This window comes from Cetorhinus maximus, chromosome 16, assembly GCF_964194155.1.
Source record: "Cetorhinus maximus chromosome 16, sCetMax3.hap1.1, whole genome shotgun sequence".
Taxonomy (NCBI): Eukaryota; Metazoa; Chordata; class Chondrichthyes; order Lamniformes; family Cetorhinidae; genus Cetorhinus; species Cetorhinus maximus.
This window is the reverse complement of record NC_135894.1, coordinates 70682907-70707236: the sequence shown is the minus strand read 5'-3', so window position 1 is coordinate 70707236 and position 24330 is coordinate 70682907. Positions and strand designations below refer to the sequence as shown.

Genomic DNA, 24330 nt, shown 5'->3' with positions numbered 1-24330 from the left:
TAGGCTCATCTTCCAGTCAATTCTGGCCAGCTCCTCCCTCATGCCTCTGTAGTTGCCTTTATTCAACTGTAATACCGTTACAAAAACAGAATTACCTGGAAAAACTCAGCAGGTCTCGCAGCATCGGCGGAGAAGAAAAGAGTTGACGTTTCGAGTCCTCATGACCCTTCAGCAGAGAAATACCGTTACATCTGATTCCAGCTTTTTCCTCTCAAATTGCAAGCATGAATTGTTGCCAGGGAGGGACTCCACACTAGAAACCTTACATCATTGTTCTATATTCTAACTGTCCTATGGGGCTGACAAATTCCACAAGGAGACAGAAAGTAAGCGAAATATCAGTCCTGTCATTTGCTACTAATACAAGTCAAATAGCTTTGTGTATTTAAGCTTGGTGCATTTATATACCGTTATACATGAATGAGCATACAAATCCATATTAACACACATAGTCACACAGCATAGCTGTGTGGATACAGATATCTATGTATCTATGTGTAGATATGAAAGTTAAACAATCTGCGTGTGGATATATAAATTGATTAACGTTCACGTGTCAGTATATTTAATCTATATGCGAACGGATACACACAAACACACGTGCATTCGTGGAAATATAAATTGTCCTTCTTCATCCAGTTTCATTTCATTAAAATTTATATTTTATATAAAATGCATTTATAATGCGATGTATCTTTCCACCAAACCTATTTGGTTTACAGAAGAGATTTCATTTGACTTTATTTATCCCTTATTGTTAGCACTGATTCAACTATTGCAATTCATTTAACCAAACTACAGGGAAATACCTCCAGGCATCAGTTATGTACGACTCCAAGTTACCTTTCCAAAATAAACCTGGGAGTTGTGTTTTTTTTTGTCTATTGGGTCAGTTCGCTCGCTGTTCTTTTTCTGTAGAAAATGCGGTGTGCTGTTCTGCACTTAATCTCCCTCTGGCATCTCCCTCTGGCATCTCCTTTCTTCGTATATTAGTTTCGGTGGACCACAACTAGGACTTGTTTCCGAGCAGACATTTTCCGCTGATGTGTTTTCTCTTTGTAGATACGATATTATCGGAAGACGTAACCCTGAAATCAAGCAATCAGGATGTATGAGCATGTATGAGCATCAAATAGCTTTGTGCATTTAAACTTCTTGTATTTATATACACGAATGGATATACAAATCCATATATGCGCACGTAGTTGTATCGCATTACAAATGCATTTTATATAAAATATAATCTTTAATGAAAAGTAATTGGATGATTGACGACAATTTATATTTCCACGAATCCGTGCGTGTGTATCTGTTCGCATATAGATTATATATACTGACACATTATAGAGCTCGCCTTTTTTTTCCAATCCACCCTTCAAATGAGCCTTCTGCAATTCTGGCTATTTTAAAATACATTTTAGCCACGTAAACTTTAGCTAATCCACTTACTGCAGATGTTTCGGAATTCAGAACCATTGTCAGGCATTGTTTATTGGAACCTTAACTTACCATGTAGCAAGACTTTTAAAAATATTTCAAATAAAGGGAATCTTACCACTAGTATAAAGCTTCTCACTGTCCCCTCCTGGACTGATACATTTGTTATTGTGTCAACATTCAGTTATTCATTTCCAATATCACTGAAAGCATTTTAATGATAACTGGTAAACAAACCACAGAATGCTGGATTTAAAGTAATATTTTGAAGCTCTTTCGACTCATTGTACATGTTCCTAATCTATTTTGACCACCCTATGTACCTTGGTGTATAGCATTGTGATTTTATTGATTTACGGGTTTAATAGTGACTGAGGATAAATAATTAAAAGTAACAATGCCAGTTAATAAGGCCCTAAAAACAAACACATGACTGGGGTTCACTTAGAGAGAGAGAGTGAAATGCAGAAAAGTTATAGTAAACTGGTATAGAAACTTGGTTAGACCACACTTGGGAGTAGCCTGAACAATTCTATTTTTTGTGTTATAAAAAGGGTATTAAGGAATTTGGGAAATGCATAAAATATTTATAAGGATAATACCAAAAGTGAGAGGTTACAATTATCATGAAAGGTTGAGCAGCCTAGGGTTCTTGCCTCCAGATAAGAAAGGCTGAAGGGTGACCAGATTGAGACCTTTAGGACTATGAAAGGGGCTGATGGGGTAGGAGTAGAGATGTTTCCACTGTGGGGGAGACCAAAACTAGCAATCATAAATATATGATAGTCACTAGTAAATCCAATAGGGAATTCAGGGGAAACTTCTTTACCTGGTGCATGGTTAGAAATAGAGCTCACTGTTGCCAGGAGAGGTTGAGGTGAATAGGGAACAAATTCAAGGGAAAGCACATGAGGGAGAGGAATAGAGGGAAATGATACTAGGGTTAGATGAAGTAGGATGGGAGGAGGCTTGACTGGAGCATAAACATTGTCATTGACTTGGAAATATATCGCCGTTCTTTCACTGTCGCTGAGTCAAAATCCTGGAACTCCCTCCCTAACAGCACTGTAGGTGTACCTACACCACATGGACTGCAGCGGTTCAAGAAGGCAGCTCACCACCACCTTCTCAAGGGCAACTAGGGATGGGCGATAAATGCTGGCCCAGCCAGTGAAGCCCACATCCCGAGAATGAATTTTTAAAAATGGATCAGTTCAGCAGAATGGACTGTTCCTGTGTAATTCTATGTAGCACAATAACATTTAGTGCTAACAGTGCTTCGTACAACTTAGCAAGTTACATTACTACTGTTTCTGGGGCAAATTTGTGGAAGACAAAAATGGAATAATGGAAGTGTTTCTTGTGGAAAATGATTCCAATTTGCGGTCTGTGATGGTTCAGGATATGACAGCATTTATTTAAAAGGTAACTAGGGAGATACCCTTGCTACTTTCCCCTCAGATCCCTGAGGTTAGCTCATTCTTGAAGGCTTTCTGATTTTCATTGCAACCTGCGATTAAATAAGTCTTGTTCACCTAAAGATCCTCTAATATAAATCCAGGTAAGATCTGATGGTTAAGGCCTAACTCATAGTGGATCATTCCATAATATTGTCTCAACCAAATTGAAAGCCTCGCCGCCACATCAGATAAAAGCATCATCATATGTTGTGCAGCCCCATTGTACTGATGATACCATGTAATAAGCTGCAAAACCCAAAGGGGGAACACACACAAATACGTTGGGCCGAAAGCGATTGACTCTCGTCTGTTTGGAGTAGCGTTTTCTGCTGCGAAGTTAGAAACAATATTTCAACAACCCATGCCTATTTTATCGTTATAAATATTAATGGCGAGCGCAGCTAAGAAAATTCGATGGTGATGTACTCTAGCGAGTGTCGCCAGGCATCATTTTCGCGCTCCCCTCCGTATGTTTACACCCTTTCACTTTTCATATTTTAATTTAACAAGAAAAAATGAGAAATTTGCTGCGCAAAGTTCATCTGATGTGAATGTAATGTTGCAACAAAGTCAGCGATTTCCTGTTGCTCTGTGTGTAACAGACAGTCCCTGGTATGTACAGACTGAAGGAAGCCCATCAACGAGCATTGGGGAAGTTCGAATGACTCTGCATATCGTAGATCTGGCTCTGTTACAGAGTTGAGAATTACAGAATTGGGAATACAATGGGTACGTTATGATCCTCATCTCTCTAAAGGTAGTTTGCAGAAAAGTGAGCAAAATAGGTTATTGAAACGTGGTTAGTTATCTTTGCACTGTGTGATTTTTCAGGCTGCGTTCGGTTCATTGCACAGGGGCTGGTTCATTGCTTGTAAAGATTGCAAGGGTGCATTTTGGTAACTCGTAATAATAGTGCATAAGCAAAAAAAAGTATGGGACAGTTATTATCGAGTGACATTGGGGCGACGTTACAGTTTATTCACTGCAAACAACGCTAATGCACCAGAATAATCTGATGCTTTGAATAAAGGCGTTTTGTCAGATTGCAGAGTGCACTGGGAATTGTTACCATTTTCGATTGCTTAAACTGTGTGATTTTTAAAAATTTGAATCTATGATTTTCCGATGGTCAGTCCCTTGTACAAAGGGTAGGAAACTCTCCACTAACATCATGACCCTGTTAGTGACATGAGCATTAATGTTCCTCCTTGTTTTTTTCAACTGGAAGGACGGTGACATTATAATCAGGACACCAGCGTGCAGACATCGCTCTCCAGCCAATATTGTTTATTGGACGCGTGGCAATGAGTGAGGATCACTGTCTCACCTTTTGTTACATTTACTTTTTAAGTATTGGGTTAGAAACTTTGCCGCAGCTTTCTTCGAAAAATGAAATGAGTGGGGTAGATTTGATAGATGGAGCATATTAGACTTGAAAAGAATGGATCTTATGAGGCAAAGGCCTGTTTTGCTTGCCTTCTTTCTTACATTTTTATTGCCTAGTGTATGAATTTTTAGTCAAAATTCTGAATGAGGTTATTGCCTACCGGATCACTGCTGACAGGCCAGCAATGGCGGACACCTATATATTGAAGCTTAAATCATTACAGCTAAAATACATGTGGCCTGTACATTAGGGTGGATGGCACAAAGCTGATTGTGGAAGCATTTTGATGGCAGTCTTATCAAAACTGGGCTGGATATCTTTATTCTTGAAGAAGCCTCTTCACTGCTGGAAATGTGCAATAATAACTAATCATTTATTTTTACAGATGAAATAGCCAAATGCCATATTGGAATTTGGGGATTGTTGGGAATTTGTGTTTTAGCTCTGATGACTTCTCTTGTGGTGAATGTTATCTACTGTACAGCGAACCGTCAAAAAGGTAAGCACCCTTTCCATTGTTCAGTGTCTAAGTTTTATATTTTGTTTGTAAACGAGCATCGTAGTTTCCTTAAATTCTTAAGAAATTGTTTTCTATATTAAGTTTCACTATTTACTATCAGCATAATGTTCATTAAATTTCTAAACACACTGACAGACTCCAAGTAAGGACACACTATTGCTGCTGTAATATGAGGCCTGGAGTCTTTAGTACTGCTGAGCAGGGCCCAGCCCCATAGCAGCACTGTACTCTTATATGTGCAACACTCCCAGGATAAAAGAGGAAAAATTGGATAGGAGTAAAGATTGCAGAGGTCAACAAACAGAATGAATGAGAAAGGACAGATACAACAAAAAAAAGGAAAAACCACGACAGAAGAAATTAGAACATGATGAGAAAAAGAAAAGTAGAAATGCAAACCCTTGGTGATTTGTATGGGCATTTAACAGCGATGGAGAACAAACATTTCCCTTTTAAATATGGTAGTCAGACCCATTCATCACATTTCTTGAGGTACCCCAGTCTCTTTTTTGTCTGAATATAATTTCATCCTTTGTCCACAGTATTAACTTATTTTAGCAACTTTAAGGTGGATTTAAAATTTGACAATTTTAATTGAATTGCCGATTCAAACTGAAAGTTAATTTTCATGCTCTGAGTATAATTGTATATTTAAATCGGCATTTGTTATTTCAAATATATTTAAAACAGATAATAATGATTTGAGAAGCTATGGTTTTCAACTTGCAGCAAATAGTGAATAGCAGACAATGCACTAGTGAACCTGCCTCACTGTAACAAATTCTTTTAGACTACCATTGTAACTTTCCATCGTTTATAGTGTGCAAAGCCATGTTTCCAATGCGTCACAAAATTAAAGCTACGTTTGCCTATGTGTAGGGGCAGCAGCAGTACAGCAGATGTAGGCAGAACTACTAAAATGCTGGACTGTTGTAACATGGAGATGGAACTGTGAAAATGTGTGGGTATGGAACTTCCAAAGTTTAGCTTTGTCATTCAAAGCATCAAGGTCAATCTCCGGAAGAAGGAAACAATATTGTCTCTTGCTGGTCACTTCATAATCTAAAATGATAAGAGTATGCATTTCAAAAGAGCCACTAGAGGACAGTTAATGGAATGTAATGTTTGCCAGATAAACTGATGTTATGTAGAACAGCACGTTCAATGAATCATAGAATAGTATCATAGAATTGTTACAGGACAGTAGGTGGCCATTTGGCCCATCGTGTCCATGCTGGCAATTTATGTACTGCCATTCCCCCGTCCTCTCCCCACATCCCTGCACATTCATCCCTTTCAGATGTTAAGAAAATTCAGAAAATGAAGAAAAATGTACAGCACAGAAGAAGGCCACCCGGCCCATCGTATTTGCGCTGGCCAGGAAACGAGCCACCCTGCATAATCCCATTTTCCAGCACTTGGTCCGTGGCCCTGAGATTACGGGACTTCAGATGTACATGAGTTGAGGGTATCTGCCTGTACTACTTATTTAAGCAGTGAGTTCCAGACCCCTGCCACCCTCTGGGTGAAAAGATTTTTCCTCATCTTCCATCTACTCCTCCCACCACTCACTTTAAATCTATGCTCCCTAGTCACTGACCTGTCTGCTAAGGTAAACAGCCCTTCTCATCCACTCTTTCCAGGCCCCTCACAACCTTGTAAAATTCAATCAAATCTCCTTCAGCCTCCTCTGTTCCAAGGAAAACAACCCCAGCCTATCTAATCTTTCCTCATAGCTGTAATTTTCCAGTCCTGGCAACACCCTTATAAATCTGCTCTGTACCCTCGCCATTGTAAGTACATCATTTCTATAATGAGGTGATCAGAATTGCACAGTACTCAAGTTGTGGCTTAACTAGTGTTTTATATAGCTTCAGCATAACCTCCCTGCACTTATACTCTACGCCTCAGCTAATAAAGGAAAGTATTTCATATGCCTTCTTAACCACCTTATCGACCTGCCCTGCTACCTTCAGGGATCTGTGGGCATGCACTCCAAGGTCCCTCACTTCCTCTACACCTCTCAATATCCTCCCATTTGTTTTGTATTCCTTTGCCTTGTTTGGTCTTCCCAAATGCATCATCCCACACTTCTCCCAGTTGAATTCTATTTGCCACGATTCTGCCTACCTGACCAGTCCTTTGAAATCTTCCTGCAGCCCACAACTTCCATCTTCATTATTAACTACATAGACAATTTTTGTGTCACCTGCAAACTTTTTGATCATGCCCCCTACACTTAGGTCCAAATTATTAATATATACCACAGAAAGCGGGGGATCTAGTACTGAACCCTTCCAGTTGCAAAAACGCCCGTCAACCATTACCTTTTGTTTCCTGCCACTGAGCCAATTTTGTATCCAGCTTGCTACATTCCCCTGGATCCCATGGGTTTTTATTGTTTTAACCAGTCTGCCATGTGGGACCTTGTCAAAAGCTTTGCTAACATCCATGTAGACCACATCAACTGCACTACCCTAAGAATCCTCCTTGTTACCTCCTCAAAAAAATTCAATCAAGTTAGTCACACATGATCTCCCCTTAATAAATCCTTGCTGACTGTCCTTGATTACTCCATGCCTTTCCAAGTGACAGTTTTTCCTGTCTCTCAGAATTGATTCCAATATTTTGCTCACCACCAAGGTTAGATTGAGTGACCTGTAATTATTCGGTCTATCCCTCGCTCCATTTTTAAACAAAGGTACAATTTTAGCAGCCCTCCAGTCATTCTGCACCACACCTGCATCCAGTGAGGATTGGAAAATTGTGGTCAGGACATCTGCTATTTCCCTACCTGGCTTCTTTTCACAGCCTCAGGTACATTTCATCCGACTCTGGTGACATATCCACTTTCAGGGATGCTAATCCCTTTATTGTTCCTTTTTTATCACATCCAATAGTCTACACATCTCCTCCTTAACTACAATGTCTGCATCGCTCCCACTTTTGTGAAGACAGGTGCAAAATATTCATTGAGAACCATACCTACAACTTCCGCCTCTTAAAATAGGTTACCTTTTTGGTCTTTTATGGGCCCTACTCTTTCCTCAGTTATACTCTTAATGTATTGATAAAACATCTTCAGGTTCTCTTGATTTCCCTTGCCAATATTCTTTCATGCCCTCTCTTTGCTTTCCTAATTTCCTTCTTGATTTCTCCCCTACATTCCTATACTTCTCTCAGCTTTCTTTAGTATTGAGTTCTTGGTGCCTGACATAAGCTTTCTTTTTCAGCCTTATCTTACCCTTAAAGCTCCTTGACTACGTCATGGTAATGTCCTCTGCCTAACCATCTTCAGCTGCTTCATCAATAACCTTTCTTCCACCATTAGGTCAGAAGTGGGGATGTTCGTTGATGATTGCATAATGTTCAGCACCATTCATGACTCCTCAGATACTGAAGAAGTTCATGTCCAAATGCAGCAAGGACAATATTCAGGCTTGGGCTGACAAGTGGCAAGTAACACTTGTGCCACACCAGCGCCAGGCAATTACCATTTCCAACAAGAGAGAATCTAACCATCGCTCCCTGACATTCAATGGCATTGCCATCACTGAATACCCCACTATCAACATCCTGGGCGTTACCATTGACCAGACACTGAACTGGACTAGCCATATAAACACTGTGGCTACAGGAGCAGGTCAGAGGCTAGGAATTATGCGATGAGTAACTTACCTCCTGACTCTCCATAGCCTGTCCACCATCTGCAAGACACACGTAAGGAGTGTGATGGAATACTTGCCTGAATGAGTGCAGCTTTCACAACGCTCAAGAAACTTGACACCATCCAGGACAAAGCAGCCCGCTTGATTGGCACCACAACCACAAATATTCACTCCCTCCATCACCAATGCACGGTAGAAGCAGTGTGTACCATCTACAAGATGCACTGCAGGAATTCACCAAGGCTCCCTCGACAGCACCTTCCAAATCCACAACCACTACCATCTAGAAGGACAAGGGCAGCAGATGCATGGGAACACCACCACCTGAAAGTTCCCCTCCAAGTCACTCACCATCTTGACTTGGAAATATATCGCCGTTCCTTCACTGTCGCTCGGCCAAAATCCTAGAACTCCCTTCCTAATAGCTCTGTGGGTGTACCTATACCACAGGGACTATGTCGATTCAAGAAGGCAGCTTACCACCACCTTCTCAAGGGCAACTAGGCGTGGACAATAAATGCTGGCCTAGCCAGTGAAGCCCACACCCTGTGAATGAATAAAAAAAGAATCCAGGGGGCTCTAGACCTGGCCGTCCCACCCTTTTTCTTTGTGGGAACATGTTTACTCTGAACCCCTTGAATCTTCCTTTGAATGCCTCCCACTGCTCTAACACTGATTTACTCTAAAGTAGCTGTGTCTAGTCCACTTTTGTTAAATCACTCCTTAGCTTAGTAAAATTGGTCTTACCCCAATTTAGAACTTTAACCTCTGTTCTTTGTTCTTTTCCATAATTATGTTCATTCCCAACTATCCTAGTGCCACATTCTTTTAAAGGCCATTTATATTAGTCGGTTTATATTGTGCGAGAAGTAATTTAGAATTCTGAAAATACACTAGATTTCTTACTATTAAGCTTACTTTAGAAATTGTGGAATAGTAGTCTTAGCTAAAAAGATCAACTGGATTATGAACATAATTTGCCGCCTTTTTGGCTAAAACAATACAAAACTAGACTTGGGCCATTAAAAGATCACCAAAGAAAAAGATTCCATTTCAACCATCACTCAGATATGTTCCAACAATTTGGTTGTTTTAAAAAATACATTTGTTTGATGTGTAAAAATGAATCAAACTTTTTCTGATTTACAGCTCCTAGAGCAATATACCGAAGCGTCAAACAATTGCAGAGGTATGGAAATCTCAATTAATATTCCAGTTTGACTGGGCTCAGAACTTTTTCTTTTACTGTAGAAATATATTTCTCAAAGGATTAAGTATTTGCATTGTCTGTGAGCCTGAGGAGTCGCATTTGTACAGGGAACCTATCTAAAATAAGTGCTAGGTCCCTTGGTTATGCCATATTGGGCATTAGATCATACTGGCCAGGTTTTTTCTGAAATTCAGAACACAACTATGCATATACCAGTAAGTGGCTGACACAGGACACAGTACCTGTGTCTAGATGTTCACAATGGTGCTCTGAAATTTGGAGGAACCTGAACACACAGTGCATGTGTGATAAATATAATCCAACTTTTATGATTTAGTGATATTGCCTTATTTAATATGCTTCAAGAACCCAGATTTGTACAGATAGATTGGATATGGCGAGACCATTAGATAACCCAAGGTTTTATTCCAATGATCCACATTCTTAATAAATGATTAAATACAGTTTGCTAGCTTATAGCAAAACAAGTTAAAGTTTCAAATAATCAAATGGTCCTTTATTATCCATGTTCCAGGCTTACTCACAATGACCAGCAGGGAAATGATTGCAATAAAAGATAAATAGTTTTACAAAAAAATTGTTCAAGTGGATCTAATCCTACAAGCGAAAAACAGAGAAGCATTACTACATCAAGTGTCAATGGTAGTAAATTGCATGCTGATGAACACCAATGGATGAGCAATATAAGTATATATTTGGACAGGAACCGGTTGAACTAGATTCTGCAACATATTTTGACTGGCAGTGCTAATCTGCACGATTTCTATATTAATTATCTCTCACAAAACGTACCATGTCTCTTACATCAATACTTGTGGTTTCAAAATGTACATATAGAAAACAAAGTTACTTCACTTCTTAGTATTTTAATTGAAGTTAATTTATTTAAAAGGTTTGCTAAAGGTTACCGTTGAAACTCACTTGCATCAACAATGACAGTCATTACATACAAATGGGCTAGGCCACAAAATTAATTCACTATTAGAAAAGGTTTATGTAAACTCAGTGATTTATTGAAATTACTCAGTCAGCATTCTAGGATTGATTATTTTAGCTGAGACTTTATTCCTGGACTCTGATTTCAAAACCTTGTTTAATAGTAATGAATCTCAATATTGGCACAAAAATTTTATTTCTGATTTTTCTAAATGTTTAAGATGTTGGATTGAGATAATGCATAATTATTACAAAAGTATTCTAAAAATGTTGTCAACTACATCATGAGGTTGGACTGTCATGGGCAGCAGCTATGTTGTGGAGCCAGGAGGAATAAAATGATGATAAACTCACCTTTGGCCACATCCACCCAGGTGAAGCTAAGGAAAGCATGCCTGGCCCCAGCTCCGCACCTTGAGACACCAATTTCTCAAAGGGTCCTAAAATAGGTGCTGGGTTCTCATTTATATGAGCGTTAAGTTTAGCTAGCTACCAAGAAATGCTTGAAAAATCATCCAGCCTGTTTTTAGACATTTAGGTTGCAGTATATTGGTATGCATATGTGGTCTTCTTGCATATCAAAGTCTGTTCTACCCTGTTATCTTGAATATCTTGTGATATTTTAATTCTGAGACATGAAAGATTAATTTTGCAAGCTGCATTCCACTGTGTATCAGATATGTTACATTATGATCTCTGTACTGATAGTGTCTTGAGAGGTGTGAACTTTTATTTATGAATAGGAAATCACTAACAATAACACTCTAGAATGCACACAAATGTTAACTGCACAATTGATTATATACATAGTAAGGTATATCATCCATAATCCTAGAGGTCATTTTGTTTTTAGCTCTGGTGAAGCCATATCTAGAGTACTACATGCAATTTTGGTCTCCCTATTTCAAAAAACTGCAACTTATATTTACATAGTGTCTTCAATTTAGTGAACTGGTCCAAGGCACTTCACAGTGGTATATTCTAGCAAACTTTGACACCGAGCTAAAGAAAGAGACATTAGAACAGATAACCAAAAGTTTGGTCAAGGAGATAGATTTGCAAGCGAATTCTAAAGCTTAGGCTCTGGTTAGTTGAAGCCATGGTGGGTCAAAAGAAGTGAAGCATTCACAGGACAGGATTGAAGGAAGACAAAATTCTTGGAGAATTTTAGGCGTGGAGGTTATAGAGATAGGGCGAAGCAAGATCATAGAGGGATTTGAACTAGCGGATGAGAATTTTAAAATTGAGGTATTGTGTTGGAATAAGTCAGCAGGCACAAGGGGAATGGTGAATGGGACTTGGTGTAAGTTAGAATACAGGTAGCAATGCTTTAGGTGAGCTCAGATTTATGGAATGGGAAAGATAGCGGACCAGGAAGAAAAGTATTGAGTAGTCACATCTGGAAGTAACAAAAGCATGGTTAAGAATTTCAGAAGTGGATGGGCTGAGGCAGGGTGTGGATGAGCAAGGTTATGCAGGTGGAAGTCATGGAGAGAATATCGGCTTGGAAGTTCAGCATAGAGTCAAATAGTACGCCATGGTTACAAACTATCTGGTACAGTCTGAAACAGTAGCCAGGGATGGGGATTAAATCGATAGCTAGGAAACAGGGTTTCTAGTATGGGCCAAAGACAATGATTTTGGTCTTCCTAATATTTAGTTGGAGGAAATTTTAATCATCCAGGACCGGATATTGAAAAAGCAATCTGACAAAACTGAAGCAGTGTAGGAACAGGAGAGGTAGTGGTGAGGTAAAGCTGGGTATTATCAGGGTACATGTGGATCCTGACAGTATCTTCTCCAAGGTGAAGCATATAGCTGGGAGATAGGAGGGGGCAAAGATGAGACCTTTGAGGTCTCCAGAGTTAACAATGCAGGATTGGGAAGAGAAGGCATTGCAGGAAATTCTCACTTGCAGGAACTATGTGAGGGCATTCCCACTTAGCTGGAGAATAGAGGAGGTGCATTGGAGGAGGATAATTTGACCAACCATGTCAAAAGCTGCTGAAAGATCAAGGAGGATGTGGAAGGATAGTGCACTATAGCCACAATCATAAAGATGCATTTTGTGACTTTGGTTACAGTAGTTTCAATGCAGTGGCATTGGCAGAAACCTGATTTGGGGTTGCAGGAAAGATAGGGATAAGTTTGGGAGATGACAACATTTGCATGGAGTTTGGGGAGGAGAGAAAAGTTAAAAATGGGCAGAGAGACCAAGGGTAGATTTTTTTTCATTGAAGCTGACAGGGGGCTGATAACTGCAGATTACAAAGGGAAGGATAGCATGGGATCAGGAAGAGAAGTTGGCAGGAATAGGGGAGAGAGAGCAGGAGAAAGATCTTATGAACAAAATGAGCTTGAAGTTGGTAAAAGGGAAATAGGGAACAAATTAGAGAAAAATGGGAATTCAGGGCTAGCACAGGAGCAACTCTTGGGGAAAACTTGGCTTTGTTGTCAAGGGGAAGGGAGATGCGGGAAAGGTAGCTGAACAGCTGGTCTCAATCTCAGTGACAAAGGTCTCCTTGACCCACTCACAGTTATTGTTGGTGAGGGTGTAGGAGACAGACGATTGAGCAGATGGTTGCCAGGGTTTGTGTTTGCATTCCAAAATGATCCTGAAGTGCTGCACAGCTTTGACAGGAGACTAGTGCCCAATTGTGAATGATGTGCTCCAGCCAGATCTGGCGATGAGTGGTTAAACCAGCTGTGCACCATAAATGTTCAAACTCCATCCCTTAGACTTAAGGTGCAAAGACTGACTTTTTTCCAAAAAGGATACTCAGTTATTGGAAGGGTTACAGAGGAGGCCTGCATAGTTGACCCCAGAACTTAAAGCAATGATGTATGGATAAAGATAGAACAACTTGGGTCTTTTCTCTTTTCAAAGGTTGAGAAGGGAAATTACAGGAATTTTTTAAAGTTGGACAAGTTAGATCAAGTAAGAATTAATGCTGAAAGGGTCACACTTAAAAATTAAAGGCAACAAAAGAATATAATAGAAGTTCCTTCTGCATTTTCTAACTAAAAGGGTGATTAGTAGGTGGAACAGATTAGTGGCATGGGTGGTGCAACAAGCAAACTTAGTGGATTTCAAGAAGAAACGAGACAAATCCTCACCAGCAAATAGAAATCAGGATTAATAGAAATGCTCAATAGGAATACTTTAGATAGATGGGTTAGCTGGATCAAATGTCTCCACCTGCCTGAAATAGTTACTACGCTATTACATGTTTATATAATATATATAAAAATAATGTATTCAAGACAGCTCGATGGATTTTTTGGACACTTAGGGAATTAAAGGGTAGGGGATAATGTAGGAAACTGGAAGATCATACAGAATGAAGGACAAGTTACATAGTGCATTAACCAGTCTGATTTATAAGTCGACAAATACATTGGGCGGAATTCTCCCTTCCCTTTATGCGGGTGGGATCTTCCGGTCCCACCGATATGAATGGGGATTTCAATGGCTCGCCAGCCCTGCCACGGGGTGGGGGAGAACGGCGGGGGTGGTGCTGGAAAAATTCTGCCAGTTGAGTGTATCTTTATATGGAGAGGTGGTGGCATAGTGGTATTGTCACTGGACTGGTATTCCAGAGACCCAGGGTAATGCTCTGGCAACCTGGGTTTGAATTCCTCCACAGCAGATAGTGAAATTTGAATTCAATAAAAATCTGGAATTATAAGTCTGATGATGACCATGAAACTATTGTTGTAAAAAGCCACCTGGTTCACTAATGTCCTTTAGGGGAGGGAAATCTGCCATTCTTACCTGGTCTGGCCTACATGTGACTCCAGACCCACAGCAATGTGGTTGATTCCTAAATGCCCTCTGAACAAGAGTAAATGCAGGCCTAGCCAGTGTTGCCCACATCCCATGAACAAATAAAAAATATATATGTTAGAGGCTGAACCCAAAATTATTCCAGTAAAGGGCAGTAAAACAAAAAATATTGTACTAATGGTTTAATTCTTTCTTTGATGTAATTGTCTTGTTTTTATTCTTTAGTCCTGTGATTCAGGAAGTGGATGACAATCCAATTTATGGCAACCTCAACCAGGATACCACAGGTATGCTTCCTATTCTTAATGTACCAAAATGATTGATCAATCAAATTTGAGATAACCAAAGACTGGAAATTACTGAGAGTGATGTTATCATACAAACATTCAGTACATTCAGATCAAAATCCTCTACACAATTTTAACAGGTCAACATCTTGCTTGAAATATTAACAAGATGTTAAATTATCTAAGTGCTTTAAGAAATTTGAAACTGTAAACCGAGAGATTATATATATAAAACCCCAATAAACAAAATGACAATTAATTGGGCCGCAACTTCCGAGCTCCAGGGCTGTGTATCTGGGCGGGGTATCTCACAGATGCACTGGGATGCGCACCCCCACCACCTCTGCCCGCTACCCAGTCGTTCCCAGGTAAGGGTTATATGGCAATTGCCCTGGAAGTTCAAACTGGGAACCATTTGAAAATGTGGTTTGAATTGCAAACTTTGGATAATTATGACTGTGTTACATCAATAGTTACCCAGAAAAAGTTTGAAGAATTAAAACCACTTCTAGCTGGGTAACTATTGCATAGACCCACACCAACCTCCCCACAGGACTCCCATCAAATCCCCAGGAATCTCCTGCCCCCACTGGACTCCCCATCCCCAGGGGACTTCTCTCACTCCCCAACTACCCTTCCTCCATGGGTGTCCCCATCCCTATGGGACTCTTCCCCCCACCCCATAGGAACTCCCCACCCCCACGGGAATCTCCCCCCTCCCCCCCCCCCACCCCACCCTAGGACTCCCCCCACCTCCCGACTGTCCCCCCATCATGGAACTCCGCACAGCCCTGGGACTCCCCTACCTCCGAAACTATGGACACCCCCCCCCACCGCCCCACTCTCCATCAATGATCTACCCATCCCAAAGGGACACTTCCCTCTACTAAGGGAACTCCCTCACCCCCCAGGGTCCTCATCTGGATAGGCCCAACTCGCAACCTCCTCCTACGCCCCCCACCATTGTCACCAGGCCTGACTGCTAGTTGACCTCGCTGCCTCCCCAAGCCTCCTGCCACCTCCTCCCTGCCCCCCCACCCCCGCCCCTGGCCAAGTCCAATCCTCTCTCTACCACCCCCCTTCCCACCCACCAAAGGCCGATTCCCATCTCCTGGCCAGGTCTGACTCCCCTTCTTCCCAATCCCGGATTACTTACTTGCAATTGAGCTGCCCTCGACGGTAGGCCGTGGGACCGAGCTGCTCTGCATAGATCTCACCTGGCCTGAGTTGGAAGGTTGGGTGAGATAGGATTGCCTGGATTTCCAGGTAAGTACTTAGGTAAGTGACAATCCAACTCAATTTCCACTCCATTGGAAGTTACGGCCCAAAGTGTTTAATTGCAGCAAAGTTGTATTGCATACTATGTATACAACATTAGGAATCGTATATTCTTAATTTAATATTTACATTCAGACACACACTTTCTGAAGAAGCACAATTTGATTGCACAGAGCTTGCAATAAATTGCTTTGTTACATTGAAATTGTTAGCATATCACAGCTGCTGTAAGGAAAACAACCCGAGCCTCTATAGCCTATCTAACATCACTATAACCTCTCACCCCTGGAACTATTCCAGTAAATCTTTTTCTGTACCCTCTCCAGAACATTCATATCTTTCCCAAACTTCGGTACCTGGAATGGGCGCGTTACTCCAGCTGAAGGAAAGGACTAATTTGTGGGAATTATGTGGGATATCATACATTACAATGGCACCTTACCTGCCAAATGAAGGAGACAAATATTTTCCAGTACTGTTCTTTGTTCCGATAAAATCCCATATGATAAAAATCTGTACGAATTGGCAGCAATAATAACAGTGGTATGGTTATAAATTTCAATAATCAAAAGAGAAAGCTCAATAACTAGTGTTAATAACAAAAAAAATCATTGTGAATAATCTTTGGCTACAGAAAATAATCCAGAAGTGCAATATTATAATGTACTTTTTTGTTTTTAAAGGTGAAGACGAGAGCTGTTATGAAGCCATGAAGCCAACTAATAGATATGGAGATGAAACCAAGGTATTTCTATCAAGAGATAATCCATCAGTGATTCTTATTTCAATTTTTAAAATGCAGTGCTCAATTTGATAGGGCATTGTAATTTCATTAAGTTAATTCAGTATTCATGTTCCTACTTCATGCTGCACTGCAAGATGTTAATTTTTTGAGATGTGTCACTGTGCAGCATAACTTTAAGCATATTATTGCATTATAATATCAGGTTTGCCACATTCAGATGCCAAAACCATTATATTGATTGCAAAGCTAGAAAGGAATAATGGAAAGAATAATAACAGCATCAGTAAGGTACAGTCCCTGAAATTGTTTAGTAGAAACAATGTATGCTGTAGCCGGATTTAAACTATATGGATTTGATGTTAGTACATTCGTCACAATTCTTTAATCGAAAGCAAAATCTCAAATGCCCTGACAGGAGAGGGCAGTAACGTGCTTTTAAGTTCATGAAAGTACAGATTTGTGATGCAGTTACTTACACTTCTAAAAAAATAATTTTGTTTGCAAATAATGCACATCAGTGCCAAGAAAATTTGCAGATACAGGTACACTTCACAAGTGCAAACGTGATTTTGTGTCTCTGATCAGGCAAATCTTTCTTCTTCCACTATCCACCCAATTCCCTTTTGAAAGTTACTATTGAATTTCCTTCTTACACCCTTTGAGGCTGTGCATTCCAGATCATAACAACTCACTGCTTAAAACATTTATCTCCCCTCTTTTTTTAATGGGTTGAAATATCTTAGCAATGATTTCAAAAGTTGAAGTGAAAAGTGTTTTATTTCTAATGCTGCTTTGATATTATGCCTCTTTGTATGCTAGTGCCAGCAGCTCCAGATATGAGGGTCTTGATAGCTAACAGACACCATTGTAAACTTGCTAGATTCACCATTGCTAGCTGCTTAAAAAGACCACTTTGCTTTAAAAACTGTGTTTCCAGATTTCCCTCTTAATGAATCAGGCTAGTTCTTTGGTATTGTCACTGGCTATGTAAGAGTCACTGAGTGGGAGATGGCAGTATGAGCATAACCATAAATGCAAAATAAAAACAGTTCAAGTTGGCAGTTTACCATTTAATTTCTTTACCTTGCTGATCTGGCATTGAACATCATTGCTGTTAAAACCACCCATTTTAAATTAAAAGGTAATTACTGTTAGGCTGAGCAGCTGAATTACTTCTGGGCTTCTTGGTGCCCATAGACTCATCAATGTTCCAACCAGAATTCCACAGCTTTTAAGAAGGCACAAGACTTTTCTTTTTGATGCAAAGCTTTTTGTATTCTTTATTTGGATATGGGTGTCACTGACTAGGCCAGCATTTATTACCCATCCCTAATTGCCCTTGAGAAGGTGATGATGAGCTGCCTTCTTGAACCACTGCAGTCCTACACCTACAGTGCTGTTAGGGAGGGCGTTCCATGATTTTGATTAGTGACAGTGAAGGAACAGCAATATATTTCCAAGTCAGAATGGTATGTGGCTTGGAGGGGAACTAGCAGGTGGTGGTGTTCCCATGCACCTGCTTTTAGGTGGTAGAGGTCACGGGTTTTGGAGATGCTGTCGAAGGAGTCTTAGTGAGTTGCTGCAGTGCATCTTGTAGATGGTACACACTGCTGCCACTGTGCATTGGTGGTGGAGGGAATGGATGTTGAAGGTGGTGGATGGGGTGCCAATCAAGCAGGCTGCTTTGTCCTGGATGGTGTCAAGCTTCTTGAGTGTTGTTGGAGCTTCACTCATCCAGGCAAGTGGGGAGTATTTCATCACACTCCTGACTTGTGCCTTGTAGATGGTGGATAGGCTTTGGGGAGACAGGAAGTGAGTTACTGTCTGCAGAATTCCCAGACTCTGACCTGCCCTTGTAGCCACAGTATTTATATGGCTAATCCTGTTCAGTTTCTGGTCAATGATTCTGGTTACCCTCAGGATATTGATAGTGGGGGATTCAGCGATGGTAATGCTATTGAATGTCAAGGAATGATGGTTAGATTCTCTCTTGATGGAGGTGATCATTGCCTGGCACTTGTGTGGCAAGAATGTTACTTGCCACATATCAGCCCAAGCCTGAATGTTGTCCAGGCCTTGCTGCATATAGGCATGGACTGCTTCAGTATCTGAGGAGTCAAAAATGGTGCTGAACATTGTGCAATCATCAGCGAACATCCCCACTTCTGACCTTATGATGGAAGGAAGGTCATTGATGAAGGAGCTGAAGACGGTTGGACCTAGGACACTACCCGGAGGAACTCCTGCAATGATGTCATGGGGTTGGCATGATTGACGTCCAACAACCACAACCATCTCTGTTTGTGCTGGGTATGACTCCAAGCAGGAGACGGTTTTCCCCCTGATTCCCATTAACTCCAGTTTTGCTATGGTTCCTTGATGCCACACATGGTCAAATGCTGCCTTGATGTCAAGGGCAGTCATTCTCACCTCACCTTTTGAGTTCAGCTCTTTTGTCCATGTTTGGACTAAGGCTGTAATGAGGTCAGGAGCTGAGTGGACCTGGCAGAACCCAAAGAACAGATTACAGCTGAGAAAATGCTGCTTGATAGCACTGTCGATGGCACTTTCCATCACTTTGCTGAGTAGACTGAGGGGGTGGTAATTGGTCAGGTTGAGTTGTCCTGCTTTTTGTGGACAGCACATACCTGGGCAGTTTTCCACATTGCCGGGTAGATACCAGAGTTGTAGCTGTACTGACACAGGTTCTGTAGGGGTGCAGCTCGTTCTGGAGCACAAGTCTTCAGTACTATTGCTGGAAAGTTGTCATAGCCCATAGCCTTTGCAGTATCCAGTGCCTTCAGTCGTTTTTTGATATCATGAGGAATGAATTGAATTGGCTGGAGGCTAGCATCTGTGAGTTGGAGGTGTTTGGATTGTTGGGGTGGTAGGGGGAGGGGTTAGGAGAGTGGTAGCAAAGAGAAAGGTTTTGCGTGTAAAATTAAAGCGCATGGGATTGGGGGTAGTGTATTGAGATGGATAGAAAACTGGTTGGCAGACAGGAAACAAAGAGTAGGAATAAACAGGTCTTTTTCTGAATGGCAGGCAGTGACTAGTGGGGTACCGCAGGGATCGGTGCTGGGACCCCAGTTATTCACAATATATATTAATGATTTAGATGAGGGAACTAAATGTAATATCTCCAAATTTGCAGGTAACACAAAGCTGAGTGGGAGGGTGAGCTGTGAGGAGGATGCAGAGATGCTTCAGTGTGATTTGGACAAGCTGAGTGAGTAGGCAAATGCATGGCAGATGCAGTATAATGTGGATAAATGTGAGGTTATCCACTTTGGTAGCAAAAACAGGAAGGCAGATTATTATCTGAATGGCTATAAATTGAAAGAGGGGAATGTGCAACGAGACCTGGGTGTCCTCGTACATCAGTCGCTGAAGGTAAGCATGCAGGTGCAGCAGGCGGTAAAGAAGACAAATGGTATGTTGGCCTTCATAGCCAGAGGATTCGAGTACAGGGACGGGGATATCTTGCAATTGTACAGGGCCTTGGTGAGACCACACCTGGAATATTGTGTGCAGTTTTGATCTCCTTATCTGAGGAAGGATATACTTGCTATAGAGGGAGTGCAGCGAAGGTTTACCCGACTGATTCCTGGGATGGCGTGACTGACATATGAGGAGAGATTGAGTCGGTTAGGATTATATTCGCTAAGAATAAGGGGGGAATCTCATAGAAACCTATAAAATTCTAACAGGACTAGACAGGCTAGATGCAGGAAGGATGTTCCCGATGGTGGGGAGTCCAGAACCAGGGGTCACAGTCTGGAGATACAGGGTAGACCATTTAGGATTGAGATGAGGAGAAATTTCTTCACCCAGAGAGTGTGGAATTCATTACCACAGAAAGTAGTTGAGGCCAAAACATTGTATGTTTTCAAGAAGGAGTTAGATATAGCTCTTGGGCTGAAAGGGATCAAAGGATATGGGGAGAAAGTGGGAGCAGGCTATTGAGTTGGATGATCAGCCATGATCATAATGAATAGCGGAGCAAGCTCGAAGGGCCGAATGGCCTACTCCTGCTCCTACTTTCTATGTTTCTATGAAATGATAATACGTGCACAAGCAGCAGTAACTTGCTGACAATTTTTAGGGAGAAAAAGAATCAAACAGAAAGGTACTAACATTAAAAAAGGGTTGGTCTTCTCAAATATCCACTTCTGGCACAAAACTGTCAAAGGCACCCTCTCCAGGTGGTTTCTATTCACTGGACAGAAAATCAAAGACAGCATGTCCACAATTTCCTGATATACAAGGGCAGCTCCCCATGACTATAGACTTGGCGAAAAAAACAGGCCTTCACAGTAGGGAGTTTATTTTCTTAAAAAAAAGACCACTGTAATGGGCATTAAAACAGGTCAGAAGTCATGACAATGTGGTAACTGCTGTAAACCAGAGTTGCTAGACTAAATCTGTGGTCGACGTTGTTAATACTTTAGTCTTAAAATGGCAATTTATTACAGATGTATCTTCTAACCATTCTTTCCTTTATCAACTTTCAATTATTGCTGTTGGCCAGTGGCAATATGGCATATTTTCACTAGAATCTTCCCACACAATTTTTCCCTTTATACACAAACTTTAATTATGTCTTAATTTTCACTTACTGAAAAACTTGTGAACTGCTATCTACTGACTTGAGAATGTGGTGGAAGACTCTGCCACTAGGCAGTGCCATCTAAAATCCTTCAAATGTACTTTGAACATGAAATAATCTCCATATTCTAATGGGCTACTGTGTTCGTTCATAGGTGGTGATTGAAAGTCAGATGTGTTATGCATCTCTAGATCTTTCAGTGGAACAAAAGAAACGACGCAGAAAGATGGAAAAACAAAGGACAAATAATGATATACTAGAGCATGACAATATGCCACTTAACTCACATACATTGACCTCAAGGCCCAGCATTTATCTGAACAGCGAGCAGCTTTCTTTTAATGAAGATAGAAGAGAAGAAACTATTCATGATGATCCAATTATTCTTTATGGCAGGATAGATACGTCTCAAAGCAAATTGTCAGTAAATGATACAGCAATGACATTTGACAATACAAAGTGACTTTTAGCTTGTGCTGGTATCAGTGCTGGTAAGATTTATCATGAAGCATCTAGGGAAATGTATAGAAGGAACAACTTTATTGTGAAAAAGTTTGCATTGAAAGTTGTTTTGTGCATCATTTATATGGAAAATAGGGAAGAACAAACTACTTCCGGTTTTAAATTTCCAGTGCACTTCCAAAAAATTCCATTTAAGAAACTTCATTTTGAATTCATGAGCAGTGAACAGCACTGAAAAATAAACATGCCAATTAATATTTAATTTTTCCATAATTCACCCATTTTAGTACTTGTGCATTTTTAATCAAAGGCATTCTAACTAGTCCGAATTTTCAAGTTTATTCATATGTCAGACATCTCTATGTTGTCACTTACTGAAGACACATGGTAGAAATGCATCATCTCTGGCTATATCCATTTGAATGAAGCAATTCAGTTAGGGAAAGCAGAATAGTAAATATGGCAATATGTTTGAACCAGGAAGTGATGCTTGGGATGTAGATTTATTAAACATATCCAATTTTTTGAATGTTTTAAATCCAGGTCATTTAACAATTTGAGTCACCTGCTAGAGCTGTACTGTTTGGCAATGCCGTTGGTTTAAAATAAGTCTAAATATAAAAAAGCTGAGTAAGCCAATAAAAAAAATTAGGTGTGATTCAAGGCTAGAGTATTCTAAGGCACTCTTGGCCAGCCTCCCATATCCTACCCTCTGTAAACTTGAGGTTATCCAAAACTGTCCTAATTCACGCCAAATCCTGTTCATTCTTCACTCCGATGCTCACTGATCTACACTGGCTCTCAGTTAAGTAATGCCTCAATTTTAAAATTCTCGTCCTTGATCTCAAATCCATGGCTTCCCTGCTCACTATCTCTGTAATCTCCTACAACATTGCAATCCTCCTATCTGTGCTCCTCTAATTCTGGTTTCTTAAGCACCCTACTTTTAATTATTCCACCATTGATGGACATTCAGCCTTCAGCTGTCAGGGCCTAAGATCTGGAATGTCCTTCCTCAACCTCTCTCCTCATCTTTAAGACACTCCTTAAAACCTCTTTCTTTGACCAAGCTTTTGGTCACCTGTCCTAATATTTTATGTGGCTCAGTGTCATATATTGTTTTAATCCCGTGAAGTACCTTGAGAAGTTTCGTTACATTAAAAGGTGCTATGCAAATACAAATTGTTGTTGTTGACACATGCTAATTTTTACCTTAAATAGCATTTATTTGAACACATTTCCCCTGCCTTAACACTTTTACCACTGGATGCTGTTACAAACCAGGAAAACCAAACATTCCTATAACTGATTATTATAGATTGTAGTAATTGTAAGACATCGATAAATGTCAAATTCTGAGCTGATATTTAAGTAAAGGCTTGATACGTAGCAAGATGCATATTTAAACAGACAGCTATATATGTGCAAAAGTTGCGGTCAATCGCCTCAAATTGCATTTGAAAATGCAAATGGCTTAAGACTTGGAGATAATGCTTTTTGGGGTAGGAATTCTGCTTCATCACTCATCAGTCTGTGATTTCCCTTTCATTCAAGTGAATGAGCAGAAAATCACAGTCTGGCAATTATAGAAATTATTCCTTTCTTTTTCAAATAGTCACCAACACAACGCAAAATCGAAAATAAGATATTTTAAGTCAAAGTCTGATGGGAAAGCCTCAACCATTGAGGCAGTACAATCATAGATCAGTGGATTGTCGGCACTTAACTTAAAGGCATGTGGTGAAGCTTGTGGCCAATGTGCATTTTAAACCTATAACTTGTTTTTCCTTTAACTGAACAGGAATTATCTCCATTATCATCATGGTTAGGTCTGGGACAGATTTTGAAAAGGTTGCTACTTCTAATAGGAGGCATTAACAACATAGTGGCAGGGCAATGTTTGCAGATTTGCTAACAAAATGGTAATGCTAATTATATTTTCTTATATACTGAGTGTGTATTCTGAAGTAAAAGTTAACACCTGCAGATTATTTAAAAAAACATTAAATTATATAAAGTATTACATTTTGATATATACCTTTTGAGCTAAAATTAGTTTTCCAAAGTGATGTGAATTTAAGATGAATCAATCTTTTCATTTTTCTTATAAATTTACTAGCAATGTAAATAGTTAGCTATGATCCCATAAAATTATTTTTTTCATGCAAGACTTGCTATTTTGAAACTTTTACACTGCTATTTATTTTTAAAAACAATCAAATAGTAAAGTTATCAGGAGCAGTAAGGGGTGCGCGAGGAGAAAGGCAATTACACTGGAGTGAGACGGAGACCAAGTGAGTAGCAAATTAGGTTCACATGGTAAGTTCTGGTAAGTCCTTTTCATGTTTAAATATAGATTAAAAATCAAGCACTGACATTTAACTAACAACCTGTAAGTAAATTAGACTAGCTTATTAAACAGGGAGCTGCCTGGTAGCAGCAGTTAACTGTCAAACAACTGAAAGCAGCTGGTTCAATTGGTGTTAATTGCTGTAGCAGGAAGCTAAACTAGCTAGTGACTCC

The 24330-nt window shown here is 40.2% G+C and overlaps 1 protein-coding gene across 2 annotated transcripts; it reads left to right on the top strand.

Moving 5' to 3' along the window:
• The first annotated feature begins 3449 nt into the window (after nucleotides 1–3449).
• LOC144691964 (T-cell receptor-associated transmembrane adapter 1) lies at nucleotides 3450–22370 on the top strand. Of its 2 annotated transcripts, none has more exons than XM_078560540.1 (6): nucleotides 3450–3626; nucleotides 4670–4783; nucleotides 9622–9661; nucleotides 14652–14713; nucleotides 16675–16736; nucleotides 21500–22370. In XM_078560540.1, exons 1-6 carry the CDS (start codon nucleotides 3623–3625, stop codon nucleotides 21806–21808), a joined length of 591 nt encoding a protein of 196 aa, XP_078416666.1. In that variant the 5' UTR covers nucleotides 3450–3622; the 3' UTR covers nucleotides 21809–22370. The 2 variants fall into 2 exon arrangements, with proteins under 2 accessions (XP_078416666.1, XP_078416668.1); XM_078560542.1 differs by having other exon boundaries at nucleotides 3450–3654.
• Nucleotides 22371–24330: the final 1960 nt, after the last annotated feature.

What these genes read in the sequence shown, in the direction of transcription:
- LOC144691964 (XM_078560540.1), top strand. An exon ending in TACAGCGAACCGTCAAAAAG is followed by an intron (nt 4,784 to 9,621) that starts GTAAGCACCCTT and finishes TCTGATTTACAG; the next exon opens with CTCCTAGAGCAATATACCGA. An exon ending in GATATGGAGATGAAACCAAG is followed by an intron (nt 16,737 to 21,499) that starts GTATTTCTATCA and finishes GTTCGTTCATAG; the next exon opens with GTGGTGATTGAAAGTCAGAT.